Genomic DNA, 21,975 nt, shown 5'->3' on the forward strand with positions numbered 1-21,975 from the left:
AGTGATCTTTGCCACTTTTCCTGTATTATCCCAGTGCTTGCAGCAGACCGGGGACATGCCAGTCACTTCACCCCTTTTTGGTGCCATCCAAACAACCCTTTGGCTTAAGGCCCAGGCAGTAACAGCTTCTGGGTGCCTTGGGCAAATCACTTCAAGTTTGTTCATAGTTTGCTTAGCAATTGTTGCCAAAAGCATACTTGGCCAAATGACCCACCCCCAAGATCCCACCCAGCTCCAGAAGTCTAATATCCATTTATTCATTTTATATAGTCATTCACCCATTTAGCAAATGTTTATTAAGTGCCTACTATGTGAAGATCGCTGTATTGGATGCCAGTGATGTAGTGGCAGATAAGACACAGCCCCTTCCCAGAACTTACTTTCCACGGGGCTACTGACGTTAAACGGGTAAATATGCAGTTTAGCACAGTTTGTTGAACAACAGTTACGAGAGAGCTATAGAAGAGCGAAGGCTGTGACAGAGAGGCAGGAAGAAGGGGTGATGTTCAGCCACGCAAAGCAGACAGGAAGAAGGAAGGGACCAGAAGAAGGAGGTCTAGGTGTCTTGTGATCATCATGTTCCAAAGCAGCCCAATGACATCTGTTTGATCTTTTGTATGGTGGCTGACTACCTAAAAACATAGGCTGAGTAAGAGTATCCCTGAGTTAGTTTTTTCAGGAAGGATAAAATGGCCTTGAGTCTCACCAAGAGTCTCCTTAAAGAAGCCCTTCTCTGTTATTTGATCCTAGTGAAGGTGTGTATTCTCCTTTTGACTGGTTGCCATAAAAAATGGGAATTATTTTATGTAAAATAGATATTCTCAACAGTGGAGTACAAATCTGTTACACTTAATACAGCTTCATTTGCTTGCTTAATTTTCTTATCAAAAGCATTATATTACTGTGCAGCATATACCTATGTGATCTTTTTTGCTTTTTGGACCTTCTATAATGTGTCCAACTATGCTAGATTCACCCTGCAAGGGTGATACACTCCCATTACGCTCTTGTTTTCCCATTTGCAACTCACCTTGAAATTACTTTTCAGTCGATTGAGACTCCCTTAGTTGCAAGTGATAAAGACCAAACTTGAACTAGCTTAGACAACAGGGGAAAGGCTTATGTAAACAAGGAACGGCCAGGAGTCTACCCCAAGCTGGCGTAGGTTCACGAGTAGGCACCCAGCCCAGGTGGACCAATCCCTTCCCTGGAATTTGGGAACTTGCGAACAGAGAGATGAGTCAGTTCCTCTCTGCAAAGAAAGGTTTGGGGTAGGCAAAATAATAAATGTTGTTAACTCTACTTGGTCCCCTAATCATGAGAGACCCTGTCTGTCTCACCACTATTGTATATTCACTGATGAATAGTCTCATTCATTATGTGCCTAACAGAGTGCCTGCCACATAACAGGATCATGGTAATGTTGGTTGAAAGAATACATTAATTTATTCATTTCAAGGATGGAACCCCCATCATACTATCATTTCCCTTATGAAATTAGATTTGAGTTACATATTAACTTATAACATTCTTCCAGGAGCACCTCTCTTGGTAACCATACATGCTTAATGAATATCCAAGTTGGAAATGAAACTTGAACATTACAGTTGAATGTTGGGACTAGAAACATTTGATATACCAGTCCTTCACATTGCTTGCCCACCACTTCTAAGGACTGCAAAGTAGGAACCAAGCAAAATTATATTCTGTGGAATTGTACAAATTCAGAATCTAAATTATAAAGCCTCAAATATGTTTTCCAACAGAGTGTTATTCTCCAATGAAGAAGATAAGGTAGTCCTCCTACCCTTAATCATTTTAAATTCAAGACCAGTTTTCACCAAGGGAGCTTGTTAAAAATATAGATTTCTGGGCTCCATTCCAGACTTCCTTAATCTAAATCCAAAGAGTGAATTTAAAAAGCAGTATTATTTAAAAGGTCCCCATGTGACTTTTAGGATCAGCCAGGTCTAGTACCAAAAAAATATGCTTATGAAAGTTTATCTTATAATAGAGAATAATGGGAAAACAAAAAGTAATCTCCATAGACTAGTAGTCTGGCATTAAATATGTGGAGCTTCTGCTTCTGGCCAAGGTGGAGTAACAAGGACCAGATTTACCCTCTCACCTGAAATAACCAAAAAAAATTTAAAAACAGACAAAAATTACATGAAAGAACTGTTTTCAAGACATTGGACATCAGGCAACAAAGGATAATGATCCCTAAGAAACAGGAAGCAAATGGGGTGAGCCTTATGATTTCCCGACCTTACTGACTTGAGGGAGTTTCCAGGCCACAACACAGAAAGGGAGAACTGAGGCAGAGCATGCAGACACCCTGAATTGAGGAGACAGAGCTGAGAATCCGAGGAGACCTAGGCACCTAAAGTTTATAGGACAGAGGACTGAAGAGGAGAGAGCTGCACAGAGAGAGAACTCCAGAGATCTGTAGATGATCCCCCTGAAGTATTTAAGTTATGATTAGTGCATTTATGAAAGGAAACTACGCAGAACCAAGGAAAAACCATCCAAGAGGATTAGAAGGAACAGTACCCAACACTCACTGCCTGTTAACCACCAGCTGGACTGGAAATATGAATTCACGGTACATTGTATGGAGTGCTCAGGAAGATCTTGTCTCAGTAATGAGGAATAATTAGCCCTAGGTTCAGAATTTCTCAAGACCTGCCTAACAGATCATGAAAGCAAGACCCAAAAGATCAAACTAATTGACCCAAGTATCTGAACTATATCCCAGAACAAAGCCTAAGAATATTTATAGGAATAAAAAAACGTCTAGCATGCAGCAAGATAAAATTCACAATGTCTGGCATTGAGTCAAAGATTACTAGGCAGGTAGAGAAGGGGGGAAATGGGACCTATAAGTGGAGAATAATCAAAACAGAACTGACAAAGATACTAGAATTAGCAGAAAAATACACTATAGGATTAATGGCAGATTAGACATTTGAGAAGAAAAGACTGGTGAACTCAAAGACATAGCAATAGAAACTATCCAAAATGAAACACAGAAAAAGAATTTTTTTTAAACGGAAAAGGCATCACTGAGCTCTGGGACAACTTCAGGCAGCCTAACATATGGCTAATTTGACTCTATGAAGGAGGAGAGAGTGAGGAAGAAAGGATATTTGAAGAAATAATGGTTGAAAATATTCCAAGCTTGATGAAAACTAGAAATCTGCAGGCGCAAGACCACAATGAACCCCAAACCCAAGAAACCTGAAGAAAACCACATCAAGGTACATCTTAATCAAACGGTTTAAGAAACCATAATAAATAGAAGACCTTGAAAACAGAGATAAAAAAGAAATGTTACGTAGAGAGGAACAAAGATAAGGATGGCATCAGACTTACCAGAAACAATACAATTGAGAAAATCAGTGTCTTTAAAGTACTGAAAGAAAAAACAAAATTGCTCAACGTAGGATTCTAAACCCAGCAAAGGTATGTTTCAGAAAATGAGGGCAAACCAAAACCATTTTCAGACATACCACAACTGAAAGAATTCATTAGACCTACAAGATAAGAAATGTCAAAGGACATCCTTATTGTTTAAATCTCTTTAAAAGATAATTAGCAGTTTAAGCAAAAATAAAGGCACCATGTTTGGGGGTTATTATATGTAAAAGTAAAATGTATAACAGCACAAAGGTCAGGAGAAAGGAAGTAGAAGTATACTGTTAAAAAGTTCTCATACTATATGTGATATTGTATAATATCACTGAAGGTGGACTGTGAAAAGTTAAAGACGTACACCATAAACCCTAAAGCAACCACTAAAACAACAAAACTGAATTATAGCTAGTCAGACAACACGAGAGAGAGAATAGAATAGAAATAAGCTAATCCAAAAGAAGGCAGAAAAAGAGGAAAAAGGGAACATGGAACACATGGAACAAATAGAAATTAAATATCAAGAAGATATATTTATACCTGACTGAATCAATAATCCTGTGAAATACAAATAGTCTAAATTGCCCAAATTAAGAAGCAAAGATTCTCATATGGGGCGGGGGGTGGGGCAGACCCAATTATATATTGCCTGCAAGAAATGCTTTATACATAAAGACAAATAGTTTCGAAGTGAAAGAATGTAAGAAGCTCTATTATGATGTCATTAATCAAAAGGAAGCTGGAGTAGCTATATTAATATCAAAGTATAATTCTCAGACCACACTGTGTTTAAATTTGAAATGAATAACAGAAAGACTTCTGGAAAACTCCCCAAGCATTTGAAAACTAAATAACACAATTCTAAATGACCCATGGATCAAAGGAAAAATCAAAAGGGAAATTAAAAAGTATTTTTTGAAGTGAATGAAAATGAAACAACATACCAGAATTTCTGGGATGTTGCTAACTCAGTACTTACAGAGAAATGTGTAGCACTAAACACCTATATTAGAAAAGAAGTATCTTAAGTGACCTCAGCTTCTACTTTAAGAAACTAGAACAAAAAAGAGCAAATTAAGGGCACCTGGGTGGCTCAGTTGGTTAAGTGACAGGCTCTTGGTTTCAGCTCAGGTCATGATCTCACAGTTTGTGGGTTTGAGCCCTACATCGGGCTCCATGCTGACAGTGCAGAGCCTGCTTGGGATTCATTCATTCTCTCTCTCTCTCTCAAAATAATTTTTTTGAAAAAGAACAAACTAAATCCAAAGTGGGTGAAAGAAAAGAAATAGTAAAGATCGAAGTGGATGTTAAATAGAAAACAGCATAGAGAAAAATCAATAAAACAAGCTATTTCTTTGAGAAGATCAGACTGATCAGGAAAAAGAAGACACTAATTACCAATGTCATGCATAAAAAAAGTGACATTATTACAGAATCTACAGACAAAAAAAAATTACGGAAATCTTATAAACAACTTTATGACAAGAAATTCAACAACTTAGATGAACTGGACCAATTCCGTAGAAGACAAAAACACCCCAAAGCTCACTTAAGAAGGAATACACTGAATTGCCCTACTTTATTTAAAAATTGAATTTGTATGTCCATCAACTGATGAATGGATAAAGAAATTGTGGTTTATATACACAATGGAATACTACGTGGCAATGAGAAAGAATGAAATATGGCCTTTTGTAGCAACGTGGTTGGAACTGGAGAGTGTGATGCTAAGTGAAATAAGCCATACAGAGAAAGACATATACCATATGGTTTCACTCTTATGTGGATCCTGAGAAACTTAACAGAAACCCATGGGGGAGGGGAAGGAAAAAAAAAAAAAAGAGGTTAGAGTGGGAGAGAGCCAAAGCATAAGAGACTGTTAAAAACTGAGAACAAACTGAGGGTTGATGGGGGGTGGGAGGGAGGGGAGGGTGGGTGATGGGTATTGAGGAGGGCACCTTTTGGGATGAGCACTGGGTGTTGTATGGAAACCAATTTGACAATAAATTTCATATATTGAAAAAAAAATTGAATTTGTAGTTAAAAACCATTCCTCGAAGAAAACTCCAAGATGACATTACTGGTAAAATCTACCAAACATATGATAAAGAAGTAATACCAATTCTACACAAATTTTCCCCAAAATATTGAAAAGGAAGGGATTCTCCCCAAATCATCATCATCATCATCATCATCATCATCATCATCATCATGATCATCGTTATAATTAGGTGGCTACCATTTTTATCCTGATACCAAAACCAGATAAAGACATTACAAGAAAAGAAAACTACAGACTGGTATCCCTCATGAATATAGACGCAAAAATTCTAAACAAATTCATACCTTAACAAAAGAAGAATACATCATGACCAACTGGAGACTAACCTAGGGATACAGCTCACTTCTAATAGCCAAAAGCTAGGGAAAAAATTCTGTCCATGAATGGATAAACAAAATGATATATCCATACAATGGAATATTCAGCAAAGACAAAGAATGAACTATTGATACATACAACAATATGACTGAATCTCACATTGTGAATTTTTGAAAAGCAACAAAAAAGAGTGCATACAGTATGAGGGACCATAGAGTAGGTATAAGGAGTACAAGGATGGGAGTAGATTATCAGTGGGCACAAGGAAACCTTTATGGGTGATGGTTATACATATGTATAGATATATCTAGATATATCTATATGTGTATATATATAGATATATGGGCACAAGGAAACTTTTACGGGTGAGGTATATATATATACACATACATATATATACACACACACACTCCTCAGCATAGTAATGAGTGTGTATGTGTGTGTGTATATATATATGTGTATATATATATATATATATATCCCACAACCATTACTATATATATACTCAGTATAGTAATGGTTTCACATATGTATACATATGTCAAACCTCTCAAATTGTACACCTTGTGTGTCCAATTATACATTGCTTTTATTGAAAAGCTTTTAAAAATGACTAGCAACATGGAAAATAATTATAAGTAGAAAACTAAAATCACAAAATAAAATATATGTATTACTATTATTATAGCAATCAAAATACCAAAAACAACATTTTTGTTGGTGGTTTTTTCCTTCATTTTCCAAATTTTCTTGAATGTTTTCCTAACTTTTATAAATAAAATTATCTACAGTGAAACCACATAAAAAGGAATGGTAATTCTATTTTACTTAACTTTTTACAGGGAATCACTTTAAAAATGAATGAGCTAAATCATTGTATTGTTGCAAGAATTATGCACGGGGGCATGATTCACAGGCAAGGTAAGTTCTGTATGTGATTCTTTCCCTCCCTAACCTTTTTTCCTGCAGCCTAGTGGAGAAAGTATTTTTTTTTTGTGATCCATATAAAAGATCTGTTTAATCTGTGGTCCCCATAAATGATCTATTTAAGTTATCTGTCTTTGGTTTTTATCACCATTGGCCTCCATTTGTTCATATTCATCTCTGCATACTCCAGCCTGTGGATAAGGCAGGGAGGGCATATTATAGTTCTGTTGCTGGAATATCTCTGAATCACTGTTTGGATCCTGACTTAGGAAAGACCCTGGGGGATAAAGCAAAGTATCATACCTGGCCCCAGGATACATGGAAGGCATCTATTCTGGGACATACATACATACATACATTCATTCATTCATTCATTCATTCATTCGTATTTGTTTGTATATATAGAATGGCAATTCAAGAATTGCTCTCTTAAATTTACTCGGGAATGAGATACACCATTTCTAAATTAGGAAATTAGAATTTGATAAATAATAATATAAAACTTCAATGGTAAAATAAGAGATATCAGATCTAGATTAAGTTTTTAATACTTGCTCCAGTCATTGCAGTCATTCTGGGAAAGGAATTCACTGAGGCCTGCAGTAAAGGTGTTTTTGAGAAAAGGGAAGGCAAGATTTGGACATGCAGCTTTAGCCTCCTTTCTGAAAGGGCTGAGTTATATGTGCTAGTATTTAGAGGCTGATCCAAAAATTATTCTCCTTTGCAAAAAATTAGGCTTCCTTTCTTTGAGATCAGGTTCTTTTTGTCCTTAGCACCTCTTTGCTTTTTCCTTAACCCCCCCCCCCCCCCGAGAGCAAGAAGTAACACTGTAAGCATTTCAGTGCCTTTCCATCCTCTTTAGAAACGACCACTGTGTACACAGATGATGCCTGGCACTACTGCTGGCTTCCCGGGAATCATTATAGGCTACGTGAGTAGACACTGCTCACACAGGAGAATTGGTTTTAGACTCCAGGATGAATTTTCTGTTTATTATTTGTAATAATTTGCTACAAATTCAGTAAAGTCACAACATTACTGTTTCTGTAATCTCTTTTCCTTGTATTACTGTGTGACTGGGACCTACCATCTCTGATAGAAGTGGTGGATAGCAGGGGTGCGTGGGTGGCTCGGTTGGTTGAGCGTCTGACTTCGGCTCAGGTCATGACCTCACAGTCCGTGAGTTCGAGCCCCACGTTGGGCTCTGTGCTGACAGCTGACAGCCTGGAGCCTGCTTTGGATTCTGTGTCTCCCTCTCTCTCTGCCCCTCCCCTGCTCACACCCTGTCTCTCTCTGTCTTTCAGTAATAAATAAACATTAAAGAAATGTTTAAAAAAGAAGTGATGTACAGCAGAGTGCCTGGGTGGCTCAGTTGGTTAAGTGTCCGACTCTGATTTCGGCTCAAGTCATGATCTCACAGTTCAGGGGATCGAGCCCCATATCCGGCTCTGTGCTGACAGCATAGGACTTGCTTGGGATTCTCGCTCTCCCTCTCTCTCTGCCCCTCATCCCCCCCACCAAATAAATAAACAAAACTTAAAAAAAAAAAAAAAAAGAAGTGGGGGGGGCCCTTGGTGGCTCAGTCAGTGAAGTGTCCAACTTCGGCTCAGGTCATGATTTCACAGTTCATGGGTCCGAGCTCATGTTGGGCTCTGTGCTGACAGCTCGGAGCCTGGAGCCTGCTTCAGATTCTGTGTCTCCCTCTCTCTCGGCCCCTCCCATGTTCATGCTCGGTATCTGTCTCTCAAAAGTAAATAAATGTTAAAAAAATATTTTAATTCAAAAAAAAGTGGTGTAGTGGACATCCTGGTCCTATTCTTGTTTTTGAAAGGTAGCTTTCCAATGTTTCCCATGAAGAATAACATTTACTGTAGATTTTAGTAGATGCCTTCTATTAGGGCTGAGGAAGTTCTCTTATATTCTTAGTTGCTGAACCATTTCATTATGATTGGGTTTGAATTTTATCAAATGCGCTTCATCTGCTGAGATGATCATTTGTTTTTTTTTCTTTTATCTATTAACGTAGTAAATGACTTTTAAAGATTTTCTTATGATAAAGCCCTTTTGCACTTCTCAGATAAACCCAACTTAGTCATTGTATGTTATTTTTTTTTTTGTATGTGCTGCTGGATCCTGTAATGTTTTGTTTATGATTTTTGTATTTGCAATTATGAGTGAGACTGGGCTGTAATTAGTTTTCCTTTCTCATCTTTCTCTGTATGGTTTTAATTTCAAAGTTACATTACTTCATAAAATGACTTGGAGAGCCTTCTCCCTTGATGATTTCTCTGAAAGACTTTGTATAATATTGGAATGATTTGTACCTTTAAAGTTTGGTAGAACTTACCTATAAAACTGTCAAGGCCTGGCGTTTGGTTTTGGACTTGGGTTTCTTTAGGAAAGATTTCTTTTTTTCTTTTTTTTTTTTTTTTTTAACAACTGCTTCAGTTTCTTTAATGGTTATTCGGGCATTCGGGCTTTCTGTATCTTGAGTGAGTTTGGTAAATTAACATTTTCCTTAAAAAAAAGTTTTAAAAATTATTTCACTAAGCTTCTTATTCCCTGCCATCTCTGTAATTATGTCCCCTTGTTTAGTACTAAAATTGTTTATTTGTGCCTTGTCTTTTTTCCCTTAATTAACTTTGCCAGGGTTTTGTTCAAAAACCCACTTGGGGTTCTGTTAATTCTCTCTGTTGTATGTTTATTTCCTATTTCATTGTTGTATGACCTGATTTCTATTTCTCTCCTTCATTCTACTTCTTATTGGTTGTATCTAACTTTCATAATTAGATGCTTAGTTCATTTATCCCAGTCTTTATTTCTAATATATGCATTTGAGTGTAAACTCTACCCTTAAGTACTCATTTATCTGTATTCCACCAGTTTCGATATGAAGAATTTTTATTGTAATTCAGTTTTAAGTACTCTTAAATTCCTATTATGGTATCTTTCATTGACCCACAGTTATTTAGGAGTGTTTTTTTACATACTACATCTAAGATTTTCTATGTATCTTTTTATAATTTACTTCTAACTTAATTGCACCATGGTCAGAGAGTGTGGTCTGTATGACACCATTTCTTTGAGGTTTCTTGAGACTTACGTTATGGCATAGGACTTTAATCAGTTTTGTAAAGGTCCATGTACTTAAGAAGGTTTGTTCTTTAACTGTTGCATGGAAAGTTCTCTATATGATGATTGGCTTGGGGCTATTAATTGTTTTCTTCACATCTTCTATTTCTTGACAGTTTTTTGTCTACCTGACCTATCAGTAATTGCTGACATATCTCACTATCACAGTAGTGTTTTTCAATTCCTACCCGTAGAGCTCTCAATTTTGGCTTTATTTAAAGCTGTCTTCTTAGGTGCATGGAAATATGTGGTAACCATTCCTATTCTTAATACTTTCTATTTAAAACCTATTTATTAAGGGGCACCTACGTGGCTCAGTTGGTCGAACGTCTGACTCTTGATTTTGGCTCAGGTCACGATCTCACCATCATGAGATCCAGCCCCACATCAGGTTCCCCACTGAGTGTGGAGCCTGCTTGTGATACTCTCTTTCCCGCTCTCTCTCTGCCCACCCCCATTCTCACTCTCTCTTTCCAAATAAGTTAACATTAAAACTGCTAAAACCTATTTATCTAATAGTAATACACTTATTCCAGTTTTATTTTAGTATTTGCTAGCACGTGTTCTTCCATGCTTTTATTTCCAACCATTCTCTGCTTGTATGCATCAGTGTGTCTCTTGCAAACATTTTTTAAGCTAAGTTGTTCATTTTTTAATGTACTTTGATGATCACCATCTTTTAATGGGCATTAGTCCATTGATATTTATTGTGACTTCTGTCATCTTGCTTTTTTTATATTTATTCCATTTTGTAATTGGTTTTCTGTTCATTTTTTGTTCCCTTTTTTCCCCCTGGTAGTTTAGAATTTCAGCATTCTATTTCTATTTTTTAGGTGGTTACCTTGAAATTTTATCATACATATTTAACATTAAATATACTGAAGTGAAACAGTATCTTAATCCCATTCCCAAAGAATACAAAGACATTCGAACACTAAATTTGATTGTATTCCTGATTTACATATTATTCTTGCCCAGTATTTTAGTTCTGTCCTGTTTTAAATTCACAAATTTGTAATTACTATTAATATATGACCATTTTTGTTTGGATTTACATAAATGTTTATAATTTTATTTACTCACCATTCCTTCTATTTTTTTTTTAATTTTATTTCCAGTATACTTAACATGCAGTGTTATATTAGTTTCAGGTGTAAATTCACCATTCCTTCTTAAATCTCAGACCATCTTTGGGGAACATTTCCCTTCTTCCTAAAGCACATCCTTAAAAGTTACTTTAGTGCCAGTCTCCTGTTGATAAACTCTCTCAGGTGGTATTTATCTGTAAATATTTTATTTCAGCCCCAATAATGAAAATTACTTTTGTTGAGAACACAATTTTAGGTTGATGGTTACCATTCTGTTGTATTTTGGCATCCATTGTTTGACATCGGAAAGTCTGATGTCACTAGAATTGTCCTTGCTTTCTCTGGTTATTTTAAGGTCTTTGTCTTTAGATGTTCTATAGTTTCACTACCATCCAGCATGGATTTCTTTTATTTATCCTGTTTGGGATACATTATTCTTCCTGGATCTGTATAATCATGTTTTCGCCAGATAGGAAAGTTTGCAACCATTATTTCTTCAAATATTGCCTCTTCCCCACTGTCCATATTCCTTCTGAACTCCACTGGACATGCGCTAGACATTCCCTCCATATCTCTTTCTTTTCCTATTTTCTTTATTTATTTCCTATTTTCTGTATCTCCTTATTTCTCTGACTTGCATTTTAGGTAATTTATTTGGTTTTTTCTTCCAGTTCACTGAAACTCTCTTCAGCCATATCTGAATTCCTGTTCAACTCATCGATTCATTGGTTTATATCACCAGTTATATTTTTCTTTTCTAGAAGTACTAGTCATTTGTACTTAGTTTTATTAATGTGTAGCCATTTTACATTCTGTATCTGATCATTCCAGTATCTGTTCTCCTTGTGATTTAAATCTGTTTTTTCTGGGGGAACCTGGGTGGCTCAGTCGGATAAATGTCCAACTCTTGATTTCAGCTCAGGTCATGATCTCACAGTTCGTGGGTTTGAGCCCCACATCAGGCTCTGTGCTAACAGTATGGAGCTGCTTGGAATTCTGTCTCCTCTCTCTGCCCCTCCCCCTCTTACTCTTTATATCCTTCTCAAAAATAAATTTTAAAAAATGTAAATAAATCTGTTTTTTCTGTTTCTGATGACTCACGTAGTAGTTTGCCTTATTGTGTGTTTGGTGGTCTTTGATTGTGAGCTCATTGTTCCAATTAGTGGAAGTCCTGTGGGCCTAAGCTGGGAACACTTTCCTCCAGAGAGAGTTTGTTCCCTCTTCTACTAGTTACCATGGAGCACCACAGATCTGAGTCTTGCCTCCCTACAGATTCCTAGGCTCAGCTTCTCTAACTTGCTGTTGGCCCAAGGCTCAGAATCCAGCTAGCAGGCATTGCTACTATGTCATTCACCCTTTCCACTATTTCATTCCACCCTTAGTTTGCCACCACTCTGGATCCAGCTCACAGGTTTCTATGTGGAGCTGATGGTAGATAAGGAAGTAGGAAGTGCTCTTAGGCATTTATACTCCTGTTGTGAGACCAGTAACACTTGAAGAGGTGTACCCTAGGTGAGAGATCATTGTGAGAAATTCTTCGAGTGGCTAATCAGCCATATTGGAAACAAAAGTCTCCAAATTTTTATTATGTTAATTTTCAAACATGAGTGGAAAGAATAGTGCAGTGAGTTCAAGTAGAGAAAAGTAGAAAGTATAGTGCAGTGATCACCCATGTACCCATAACCCACTAGAATTACTGGTAATTCATGGCCACGCTGGTGTCATCCATACTTGCCCTACTGTCCACTCCCCTGGATTATTTTGAAGCAAATTACAGGCATCTTATTTTCTTTATGGACATTTTAGTATGTACCTGTAAAAGACACTGTGAGCTTTTCGTAATAGGTCAGCATGTTAACGTGTGCACAATTTATAAACAAGGAAGTAAAATTTTACATAACTCTGTAAGCATTGGTTCTTGGTCACTTTTTCCAATTTAAGTATTACAGGACCCTGAAATGCCTACCAAATTATTATAAAAGGATTGTGTTTTGTCTACCATAAACTTAGCGTTGTACAGGTATTATCACAATTCTTTGTATGGTATTTGGTAGATAATAATGGTAAAAATTAATAACGGACACTTAAATGGTACTTACTGTGTGCCAAGAACATTTCTAATCCTTCTGTGCATATTAAGCTAATTTAATCCTCAAAACAATCATATGAAATAGGTACTATTTTCATCTCCATTTTGTAAATGTGAAAACCGAGACATGGAAAGTTTTGGTAACCCTCCTAAGGTCTTAACTCTAGTAAGTGATGTGGCTGAGATTTGCACCCAGACACGCTAGATCTAGAAACTGTCATTTTAAACGACTATACACAGTGCCTCTCTCAGAAATCAGCAGATTTCCACAGCCATCTTTCAAAAGTGTGTCTTCTATAAGTAAATGTATCTGTTTTGGTGAGTTCACTACGTGACACTTGGGTGAGCCAAAGCTGTACCTGTTTCTGAAATATTGGCCTTCAGTGTTTAGCTTAATTTTTTTTAATTACTTACATTGCTGCCTTTGGATTTTGTTGTTAAAATATGTATATATATTAATTTCACGTTTCGTGTCCTTTCTTTAGGTACACTTCATGTTGGTGATGAAATTCGAGAGATTAATGGCATCAGTGTGGCTAATCAAACAGTGGAACAGCTGCAAAAAATGCTTGTGAGTAAATGAAAGTTTCTTTGTCTTTTTCCAAGATTGACTTTCAGTTTGTTAGCTTGTTTTTTAACGCACAGATAAGGGGTATTCTTTTGTAATCAGAGTATTTTTGATACTATCGTTTGTGTGGACTTGAATTTCTACAACATTTATAAGAATTGACAACGGAGCGGGGGCGGGGGGTACCTGGGTGGCTCAGTCGATTGAGTGTCTGACTCTTGATCTCAGCTCAGGTCTTGATCCACGCTGGGCGTGGAGCCTACTTTAAAAAAAATTGGGGGTGGAGGGGTAGACAACTGAGAAAATGTTTGCATGTCTCAGAGTTTGGAAACATCTTGCCCATCTAGCAGTGTGGGCTTCAATGCTCTCGTTTCATCCTTGATCTCCTGTTTCTTACTGAGCAGACCTGTAAAGATAACCTTTCCAGTCCCCTGGCGTGAAGGGTATCATCCTTCGGTCATTATACACACAGCTAGAGTATTATTTTTTGAAGCGTGTTCTCCCATGTGCATCTTCCAAGCAGGTGTGCATCAATGTGCATACACATTTCCCACAGTGAATTTTTTAGGACTGACAAGCAACTTGTGCGTATCTGTGAACTGGTTTTTCACTGACCCCAATCCTGCTGACATTAGCAATGTCAGAAACCTTGTTCCTGTTTAGCTGAGTCATAGCCAGCTGTATTAGATTTCTCCACGGCACAGAAGGAAGGAAAGACATAGTAGACCAAGCTATTTTTTACCGTACATATCCAAAATCTGTGTTCACAATTGGCTTTGCATTAAAAAAGCAGGATGACAGTCCCTGGCCTATGTTCATTGTCCTGCTGAGTGGAGGCAGATGTTCTGGGACCATCTTCCTACCACAATTGTAGCAGCCTCCCATGTTATGAATATCTATTAGAAGCACCCTGACTCACCACAGTAAAAACAATAAGGCCAAAATTATGAAAGAAGCGGCAAACTTAATGGAGCACCATCATAATGTAGAAGACCAAATATCATTTTTATGTAATTACTTATTCTCTTGACTGGCTCGATTCATGTTCACTTTTGAAAGGCACTTAAAGGTTTTCATCTTTGTGCCTATAAAAAGGTAACCACCCGAGGTCTGTTTCCACCACTCCTGCATGAACAAGGCAGCCAGCCTTGACTTTGCAGGGATGTCTCCCAAGAACAATTTCTATTCCTGTGAGCAGCCCCTACCTTATAACTCGATTTCGATTTCATGTTAGGCCCATGCGTGCTCAGCTGGCTTGCATTAATTACCCCACACACAACACACACAAGTCGAGTGGTTTCTCACTTGTCTTTATGTGCAACATTTGTTTGTTAAGAGTGCTCTCCTTTATTCTTCCTCCAGCGGGAAATGCGGGGGAGTATCACCTTCAAGATCGTGCCAAGTTACCGCACTCAGTCATCGTCCTGTGAGGTAATGGCTCTGGCGCAACCCCACCCCCCACACACACACCCCTGTCTCCTCTGGGTTCTTAACTAACTGTCTGCTGATGGCTGAATGTTTTGGCTTTCTGGGAAATTGTTTCTGCCTGTGCTGTTGATCACTGCACACCAATTTTACAACAAAGATAACGGAACAGAGTAGGTTCCATTCACCTACTCAGCCCTGCTTCCACGGGGAACTCCTCAGCACTTGAACTTTCTGCAGGCTGGAACCGGAGCAAAATAGAGAGGAGCTATAAATAATGACATGAGGCTTAATAAGAACAAATGGAGTCTCTGAGGAAAAAAAAAAAACAACAAAAAAGATAATTGCGATAATATTTCCAGGAAGTACATTCACTTCCCTTATTAAGAAATCACACAGATAGTTCTTCTTTCCAAGAATCTAAGAAGTGATCTATTTCTGTTAAGATCAAGGTGCTCAAATAATTGCGACAAGTCCCTAGATAGGTGTTAAGTCCGTGACGAATTGGTAACTGGCTTTATTAGAGGGAGTATAGGCTTTTGCAACCTTCTGTGCAATCGCTTAAACATGGAACATTGTGTGATTCACAAGGAAGTTTTTTAGAGTAATACAGCCCCCAAGTTTCTTTCTTACGGTAAGTGTACCGTATAGAAACTGTAGCTTTTCCAAGCTATGTTATTCAGTTTTCTGTTGCTTATTCAATGAGATTCCAAAAGCTATCCTTTTCGTATTTGGAAACACAAACTGGCATGAAAGGGATCATCCTTCAGGCATTACACACACAGAGCATTATTTTCCGAAGCTTGTTCTTCCGTGTGCATCTTCCAAGCGTGTATGCATCCATGTGCGTACACATTTCCCACAGTGAATTTTGTAGGACTCACAAGTAACTTACTGGAACTCCTCTAGAAAATTGAATTTGACCTCAGGAAAAGCTGAGGGAGGAATTATAAGGCTTCTTCCAGGCTCTTAGCAATGCTATAAATTTCACAAGCAAACTCAGAGGCTTCATGTTTTTTCTCTAAACCTATTGAAGATATGTCTAAGAATTTGTAGTTTTGCCCAGTATATTTTTAGTGAACCATGACAATTGGGGTTTCTGTTACATCAGGTTTTGAGCTCCTCTTGGTGGCTTTTTATGGAACTTCAATTAATACTATACCTCAAAAGAAAATGCAGAACTTCTTCTGCTCCAGGATTCATGGTTTCGCAATTGGTTACCTAGAACACAAACCTTGCTGGGAAGGAGAGAATGTCACACACATTTTTTATGTGCAGCATTTTAATATCCTAAAATCGCAGGTGGTCTTCATACCATTTCTCATCATTGAAGAAATTTAGTAAATATGATTGATTTTTTTCTTGTCTTTTTAGTTAACTAACCAGAGGATGTTGTTAGTTATTAATATAACATAAGTTTCTCTTGTGGTTTTTAAGTGGTGGAACTGGTTTTAGGATGGGACTAGTATTATTACATGTGTAAATTCTACGCTTGAGTAAGAAGAGCCCCCCCCCCTTATCTCCTTTACCTCCAAATAGTAGAAAAAATGATATTACCCTCCTAGCCTTAACCCCAACCTGTTTGACCCTCCTGTTCTCTGGCAGAACTCAAACCTATGGTTGGACTCTTCCCAGCTAGGGCAATACTTCCCAAAGAAGGGCTCTCTGGCCACCCACATCGTTGTACCCTCCTTGGCAAAAGAGGACACTGCTGCCCTCACCCTGGCCCCAGTGACTTAAGTCTCTGGGAGTGGACCTAGAAATCAATCTGCTCATGAAGATTTGAGAATACTCATCTAAGGGAGCCCATTATTTAAAGAGCTAACAAGTTCCAGAAGTTTTCTTTAGATCTTCTAGGAAAAAAAACAAATGCCTTTTGAGCAGACACGTCCATCTCAAAGGTTTCAAAGAACTCTACTAAACCAAAAATGTCAAAATACATATTTCCTTCCTCTCCTCATTATCATTAAAGCTGATTTGGAAAATAAGGGAATGGAGCCCAGAAAGGATTGTGAGTGTGCCACACAGTATAGAGAGTGTGACTGAGGACTGCCGATCTAGGGAGAGTGGCTGTGCCTCCGGAGACCTTTGCCAGAAGTATAATATTTTTAGAGGCTCAAGGTTATTGTTTTAATCAATCTGCTAAAATGATCTAAAGAATAAAGGTTTCTTCTCTGGTGTATGTCTATCTTTTACCCTTATTAGTAATTTCTGTCCTAGAAGGACTCCAAGGTGATTATGACATGAGAAGTCTTTTGGTTTATTTTTTTTAGATTTGTTTCACTTCAAATGAGTCATTCAGTAAATTTTGACACCGAGGTACCTAAAAACTATTACATGCTTTTCAAGCCTAATTTTCAACAAAAATTAGGCAGTTGGGATCTTCAGCACAATAAGTTTCTAGTGATATTTGTCATTTCACAGTACCTGATAGGATTTTAATACCAATTCACTCTTCCGGGTCTCACTTTAAAGTAAGCCAAGGTTGCATAGAATGTTGGAGACAGGAAAGAAATTCTTAATAAAGGACGTGGCCATCACTTACAATATGTGAATCTTCAGACTGCAAAAATTTTGTCAGACTTCCGTGAAACCATGCACGTAAGTCAGCATAGCACCTTTGCAGCTAAAACCTCAGAGGAAACGGTTGTCAGACTGTGGTTGTAACTGTTGATGTGAATATCTCTGTTTCTGTGCTGGTGTTCTGTGTTAATGAACCTTGTGTCTTATTTCAGAGAGATTCCCCCTCCACTTCCAGACAGTCCCCAGCTAATGGTCATAGCAGCACTAACAATTCTGTTTCGGTAAGAACTCTAGCTCCACACAGCAAAGTGTGACAATTTTGTTGGTGCCACCTGCCTTGAGTGTTCTAGCTACATGTGTTCAGTGGAAATATTGTCTTCTGCCGATATACAAGGCTACTACAGCTACAATGCAGTTTACCCCCGGAAAGCCTTTTCCACATTTTCTTCTCGTGAAAAAAAAAATCCCTTTCACTAGTTAAATTTGAAGAACTGGAGCTCAAGACTGCCTTGGTCATTCTCAAAATATTTCTGTGTCACCCCACTAGCATTTATGACTTTGCTCGGACTTGCGCAAAGGATATAAGTGGCAATTTGTTGAAATTTCTAAATGTTTTTTTTTTTTTTTAATTGGAGAAAGATGAAGAAACGTAAGGATTTTGCAGAGTAGGCATGTGGGTATTCTCGGGCTTTGTAGTTGTCTATTCTGAGTGATATCAGCAACATGTTTTAGTTTCCGCTATCTACGTTATGAATTGGTGTGCCCTCTGTTATTGTGGTACGTGCACATATTTTTGTGAATTATAAGCCTTGCCTGGATATGAAAAGCAAAAGGAACTGGCTTCAAACTGCACTTAAGCCACGCTGTTATCACATCTTTAACACAAACTACTTGATCTTTTGACTTGAACTTAGAATTTTACCATTTTTTCAGAACGATTCATTTTGCAATATGAATTGTTTTTCACTTACTTAAACGGAAGCACTTAAGGTGCAAGTATGTGGTATTTCGGGGTAACAAAATCTTTACGTTGCTGATATTGCTGTTGAAATTTGTCGAGAGTTTTACAAATGCAGCAGTATCGCTTCTTTCCTCTTAATGTGCCCTTTAAAAACACATCAACTGTTTTTAATCAGATAAAATTTTAAACGATTTAGAGATCCTCTTAATGGAATGATGTCAGTAAGAGAAATTATGGGAGAAAATTTCCTACAACCTTTATTTTTAACTTCGAAATAGGCTACCAAAGGAATTCATTTATAATAGTTTACATGTAATACTTTAAAGATGGTGAAAATCCATATAGCCATTGAATTTTTCAAAATCTGATTGCAGTGACTAAGTCGAAAAGGGCATCAGCTCTTTTTTAGTTTGGGGTTTTGTTTTTGTTTTTAATAGGGCTATTTCACTTGCAGTGGCTTTTGTGTTGAAGATGCTGAGTTGTTTCTTAAGAACACATTTTCTCTCTTGCTTAAACTTACCTGCTTTCTTCAGCTTGCTGCTAAATGGCCTGGGTTTGATTTTTTTTTGATAACTCAACATTTCTGAGAAATGGAATAATGTATATGATCTCTTTACAACTGAAATCTAGCTCATTTTTTTAACCATATTGTAACAGAACACACAAATTACCTTGTACTCTTGAAAAGTAAATGAAAATTTTTCTCCTGGGTTGGCTTTATTCTACAGGACTTGCCATCAACTACCCAACCAAAAGGACGACAGGTGAATAGATATCCTCTATAGAAATTTCTCTAAACTGAGCTGCTAATAGCCAATCTTTTATTAACCCTTTCCATCCCATAATGTCTGCATTTTGGACCATAACATTTAAGCATTGAGAGCTTGTACCATTTCATTTTAACACATTACATATGACTAATTTTCTATAAAGATTTTTTCCTCACCTCTTTGTAGCTGTGACGGTTATTGTAACTTCAACCTGATAAATTTGTGTTGATGGCTAAGAATTCAGCCTTTGGGGGTCTTTTGGGCCTGCCTCTGGAGTGGGAAAAACAAAAATTCAAAGGTCACAAAACTCGTAGAATTCTGAGAGTAACTGAAACGTATGTGCTGATAAACACGTTTAAGCAGGAATTCTCTGAAATTCCAAGAAACCTTTTCTAAATCTGTATTTGCATGTTTATTTCTAAAAGCCACTTACAATGAAAAACGAGGACGTAAGCGTCCTGGCTTTCCACCCCAATGTGCCTGTGTTGGTCCACGCGGGAAAAGTGAAGTGCTATGTAAGCGAGTACGTACTTCAGGAGTACGGCTCTCGGGTGCCCATGCAGAGACCAATTTTATAGGCTGGCTTTCTGAAAAGAAAACTTAAGCACAGTAATCACACAACAGTTCCAAAGCCTTCAGGTTGGTTTTACAGTGACTTAAACATTAATATTCAAATTTAATTTCAAGAGAGAGAATTTTTCGGGGAATCTTCTTGGAATTTGGTGTTAAAAAAATAACCTGATTGGGAGTTAAGGTCTGCATAAATTAGCACCTGATAGAATCCGCCCCCCCCCCCCCCGCTGCCCCAGTTTATTCCTAAGACTGAATTATATACATAGCACCTTCTTTTAAAACATTTTAGAAATACGGCAGTTCATAAAACGCTGCCATATAACCCCTCGTGTGCTAATCTGTCCCCTTGTATAATATTCACTAGTTACATTTACATTCCCTAAAACCCAGAGCCTTGAACTATGCAGATCGTGCAGCTCTGTGCTGACTTCAAGTGGCAAAGTCAGGATTCAAAGTCATGTTTCTTCTCTAAGACAAGTAAAATACAACTGTAGAGCCCCAATCCTTCTGAAAAAGTTAATAACGCTGTGTTTTTAATGCTTTAGAATAGTTTCGATCACACTTAAGTCTGTCAGCAGTGTGTGGACACACCACCAGCTGTCAAACCACTCGGCATGGTTTACACAGCGCTTGCTAGCTTTGTATCACATGCTGCTTTCGGGTTAGAACCCACCCTGAGTGCTTGTGTATGTGGCATAAAGGCTGCCACGTGATCATGACAACTTGCCCACCACATGAGCTGAATATATGCGGATTTAAAAATGGTAAGCGTACTTCTCTATAATTATAGGCCCATTCTGTTACAGTAAAAGCAGAAACTAAGTCTTCATTTTTATTAAACAAGTATGTTACGGTGCTCCCTCCAAACAAATACCGCCAAGACTTGAACCTGCACACATCCAAGGTAGTACATTGTCTCTAGCGGTAGCGGTTTTGTGTCCTATTTTCCATGCATCATTTGGCTTCACCATCTAATGTCCTGTTTGTATTGTAAGTGTTGGTGTGTGGTTATTAGGTTAGAGCTGTTTGCTCCCACATCACCATGGCAGCCTTTCTTACAAACTCCTGTTTTATAGATCTATGTAAGAGCACAATTTGAATATGATCCAGCCAAGGATGACCTCATCCCCTGCAAAGAAGCTGGCATTCGATTCAGAGTTGGCGACATTATCCAGATTATTAGTAAGGATGATCACAACTGGTGGCAGGGTAAACTGGAAAACTCCAAAAATGGAACCGCAGGTCTCATTCCTTCTCCTGAACTTCAGGAATGGTATGTGGTTTGGTTTTATAATAAAAACGGAGCCCTGACCATCCGCTTTTCAACTTTATATTGTTTTATTGGGTCAAACCTGTTTGCTCTCCTAGCCAATCAAAACTCAGGTTAGTCATCCAAGAATTCTATGTATTTTTTAATGTTTATTTATTTTTGAGAGAGAGAGAGAGAGAGAGAGAGTGACAGAGTACGAGTGGGGAAGAGACAGACAGGGGGACACAGAATCCGAAGCAGGCTCCAGGCTCTGAGCTGTCAGCACAGAGCCTGACGCGGGGCTTGAACTCACGAGCTGTGGGATCATGATCTGAGCCGAAGTCGGATGCCCAATCGACTGAGCCACCCAGGCGCCCCAGTCATCCAAGGATTCTAAATCCTCAGCATCTAGTAAGTTCCTGCTTACCGAGCCAGGTCTTTTATGTGAAACAAAGGAGAGGAGGAGGGTCTAGAGGGAGGTTGAGCTGCTAGCCTTGGTTCACATGGGTCCTGGTCAGGTTGTGGTCCCTTAACATAGCCCCCCACCTCCCACATGCTGCTTCTATCCTTTCAGATCTGTGTTTTGGGTTTTGTTTTAAAACAAACCCTCTCGTCACCCCTCCACATGCTCGCTCATTCCACCCTCCCACCAGCAAAAAACTCAAGGGCCACGATTTAGTGCTGCTCAGGGTATTTGAAGGTAATATGGGTTATACCGTTAGGAGAAAAAGGCAGCTTCGTTTGAAAACTTCATTCTTTACCTCGCCACATCTTTAAAAACACACATTTTGTGAGGAAGTTTAAGCTGTGAAAACAGGTTAAAGTCAGACACCTTTTCCACACCATCTTTAACTGACAGCCAAGGAGTCACAGATT

At 38.1% G+C, this 21,975-nt stretch overlaps 1 protein-coding gene across 13 annotated transcripts in view; it reads left to right on the top strand.

Annotated features, from left to right (window-relative positions):
* CASK (calcium/calmodulin dependent serine protein kinase) overlaps positions 1-21,975 on the top strand; it is a 359,937-nt gene that overhangs the window by 307,872 nt on the left and 30,090 nt on the right. For 6 of the 13 annotated variants that reach the window (XM_081793028.1, XM_081793029.1, XM_081793030.1 and 3 more), the window contains 6 exons: positions 6,637-6,715; positions 13,516-13,601; positions 14,961-15,029; positions 17,759-17,827; positions 19,236-19,271; positions 20,927-21,123. In XM_081793028.1, coding sequence (XP_081649154.1) covers positions 6,637-6,715; positions 13,516-13,601; positions 14,961-15,029; positions 17,759-17,827; positions 19,236-19,271; positions 20,927-21,123 — 536 coding nt within the window. The remainder of the gene's footprint in view (positions 1-6,636; positions 6,716-13,515; positions 13,602-14,960; positions 15,030-17,758; positions 17,828-19,235; positions 19,272-20,926; positions 21,124-21,975) is intronic. The other 7 variants (XM_081793035.1, XM_081793037.1, XM_081793038.1 and 4 more) reach the window with 3 other exon arrangements.

Source organism: Panthera onca, chromosome X (assembly GCF_046562875.1).
Source record: "Panthera onca isolate mPanOnc1 chromosome X, mPanOnc1 haplotype 2, whole genome shotgun sequence".
Classification (NCBI taxonomy): Eukaryota; Metazoa; Chordata; class Mammalia; order Carnivora; family Felidae; genus Panthera; species Panthera onca.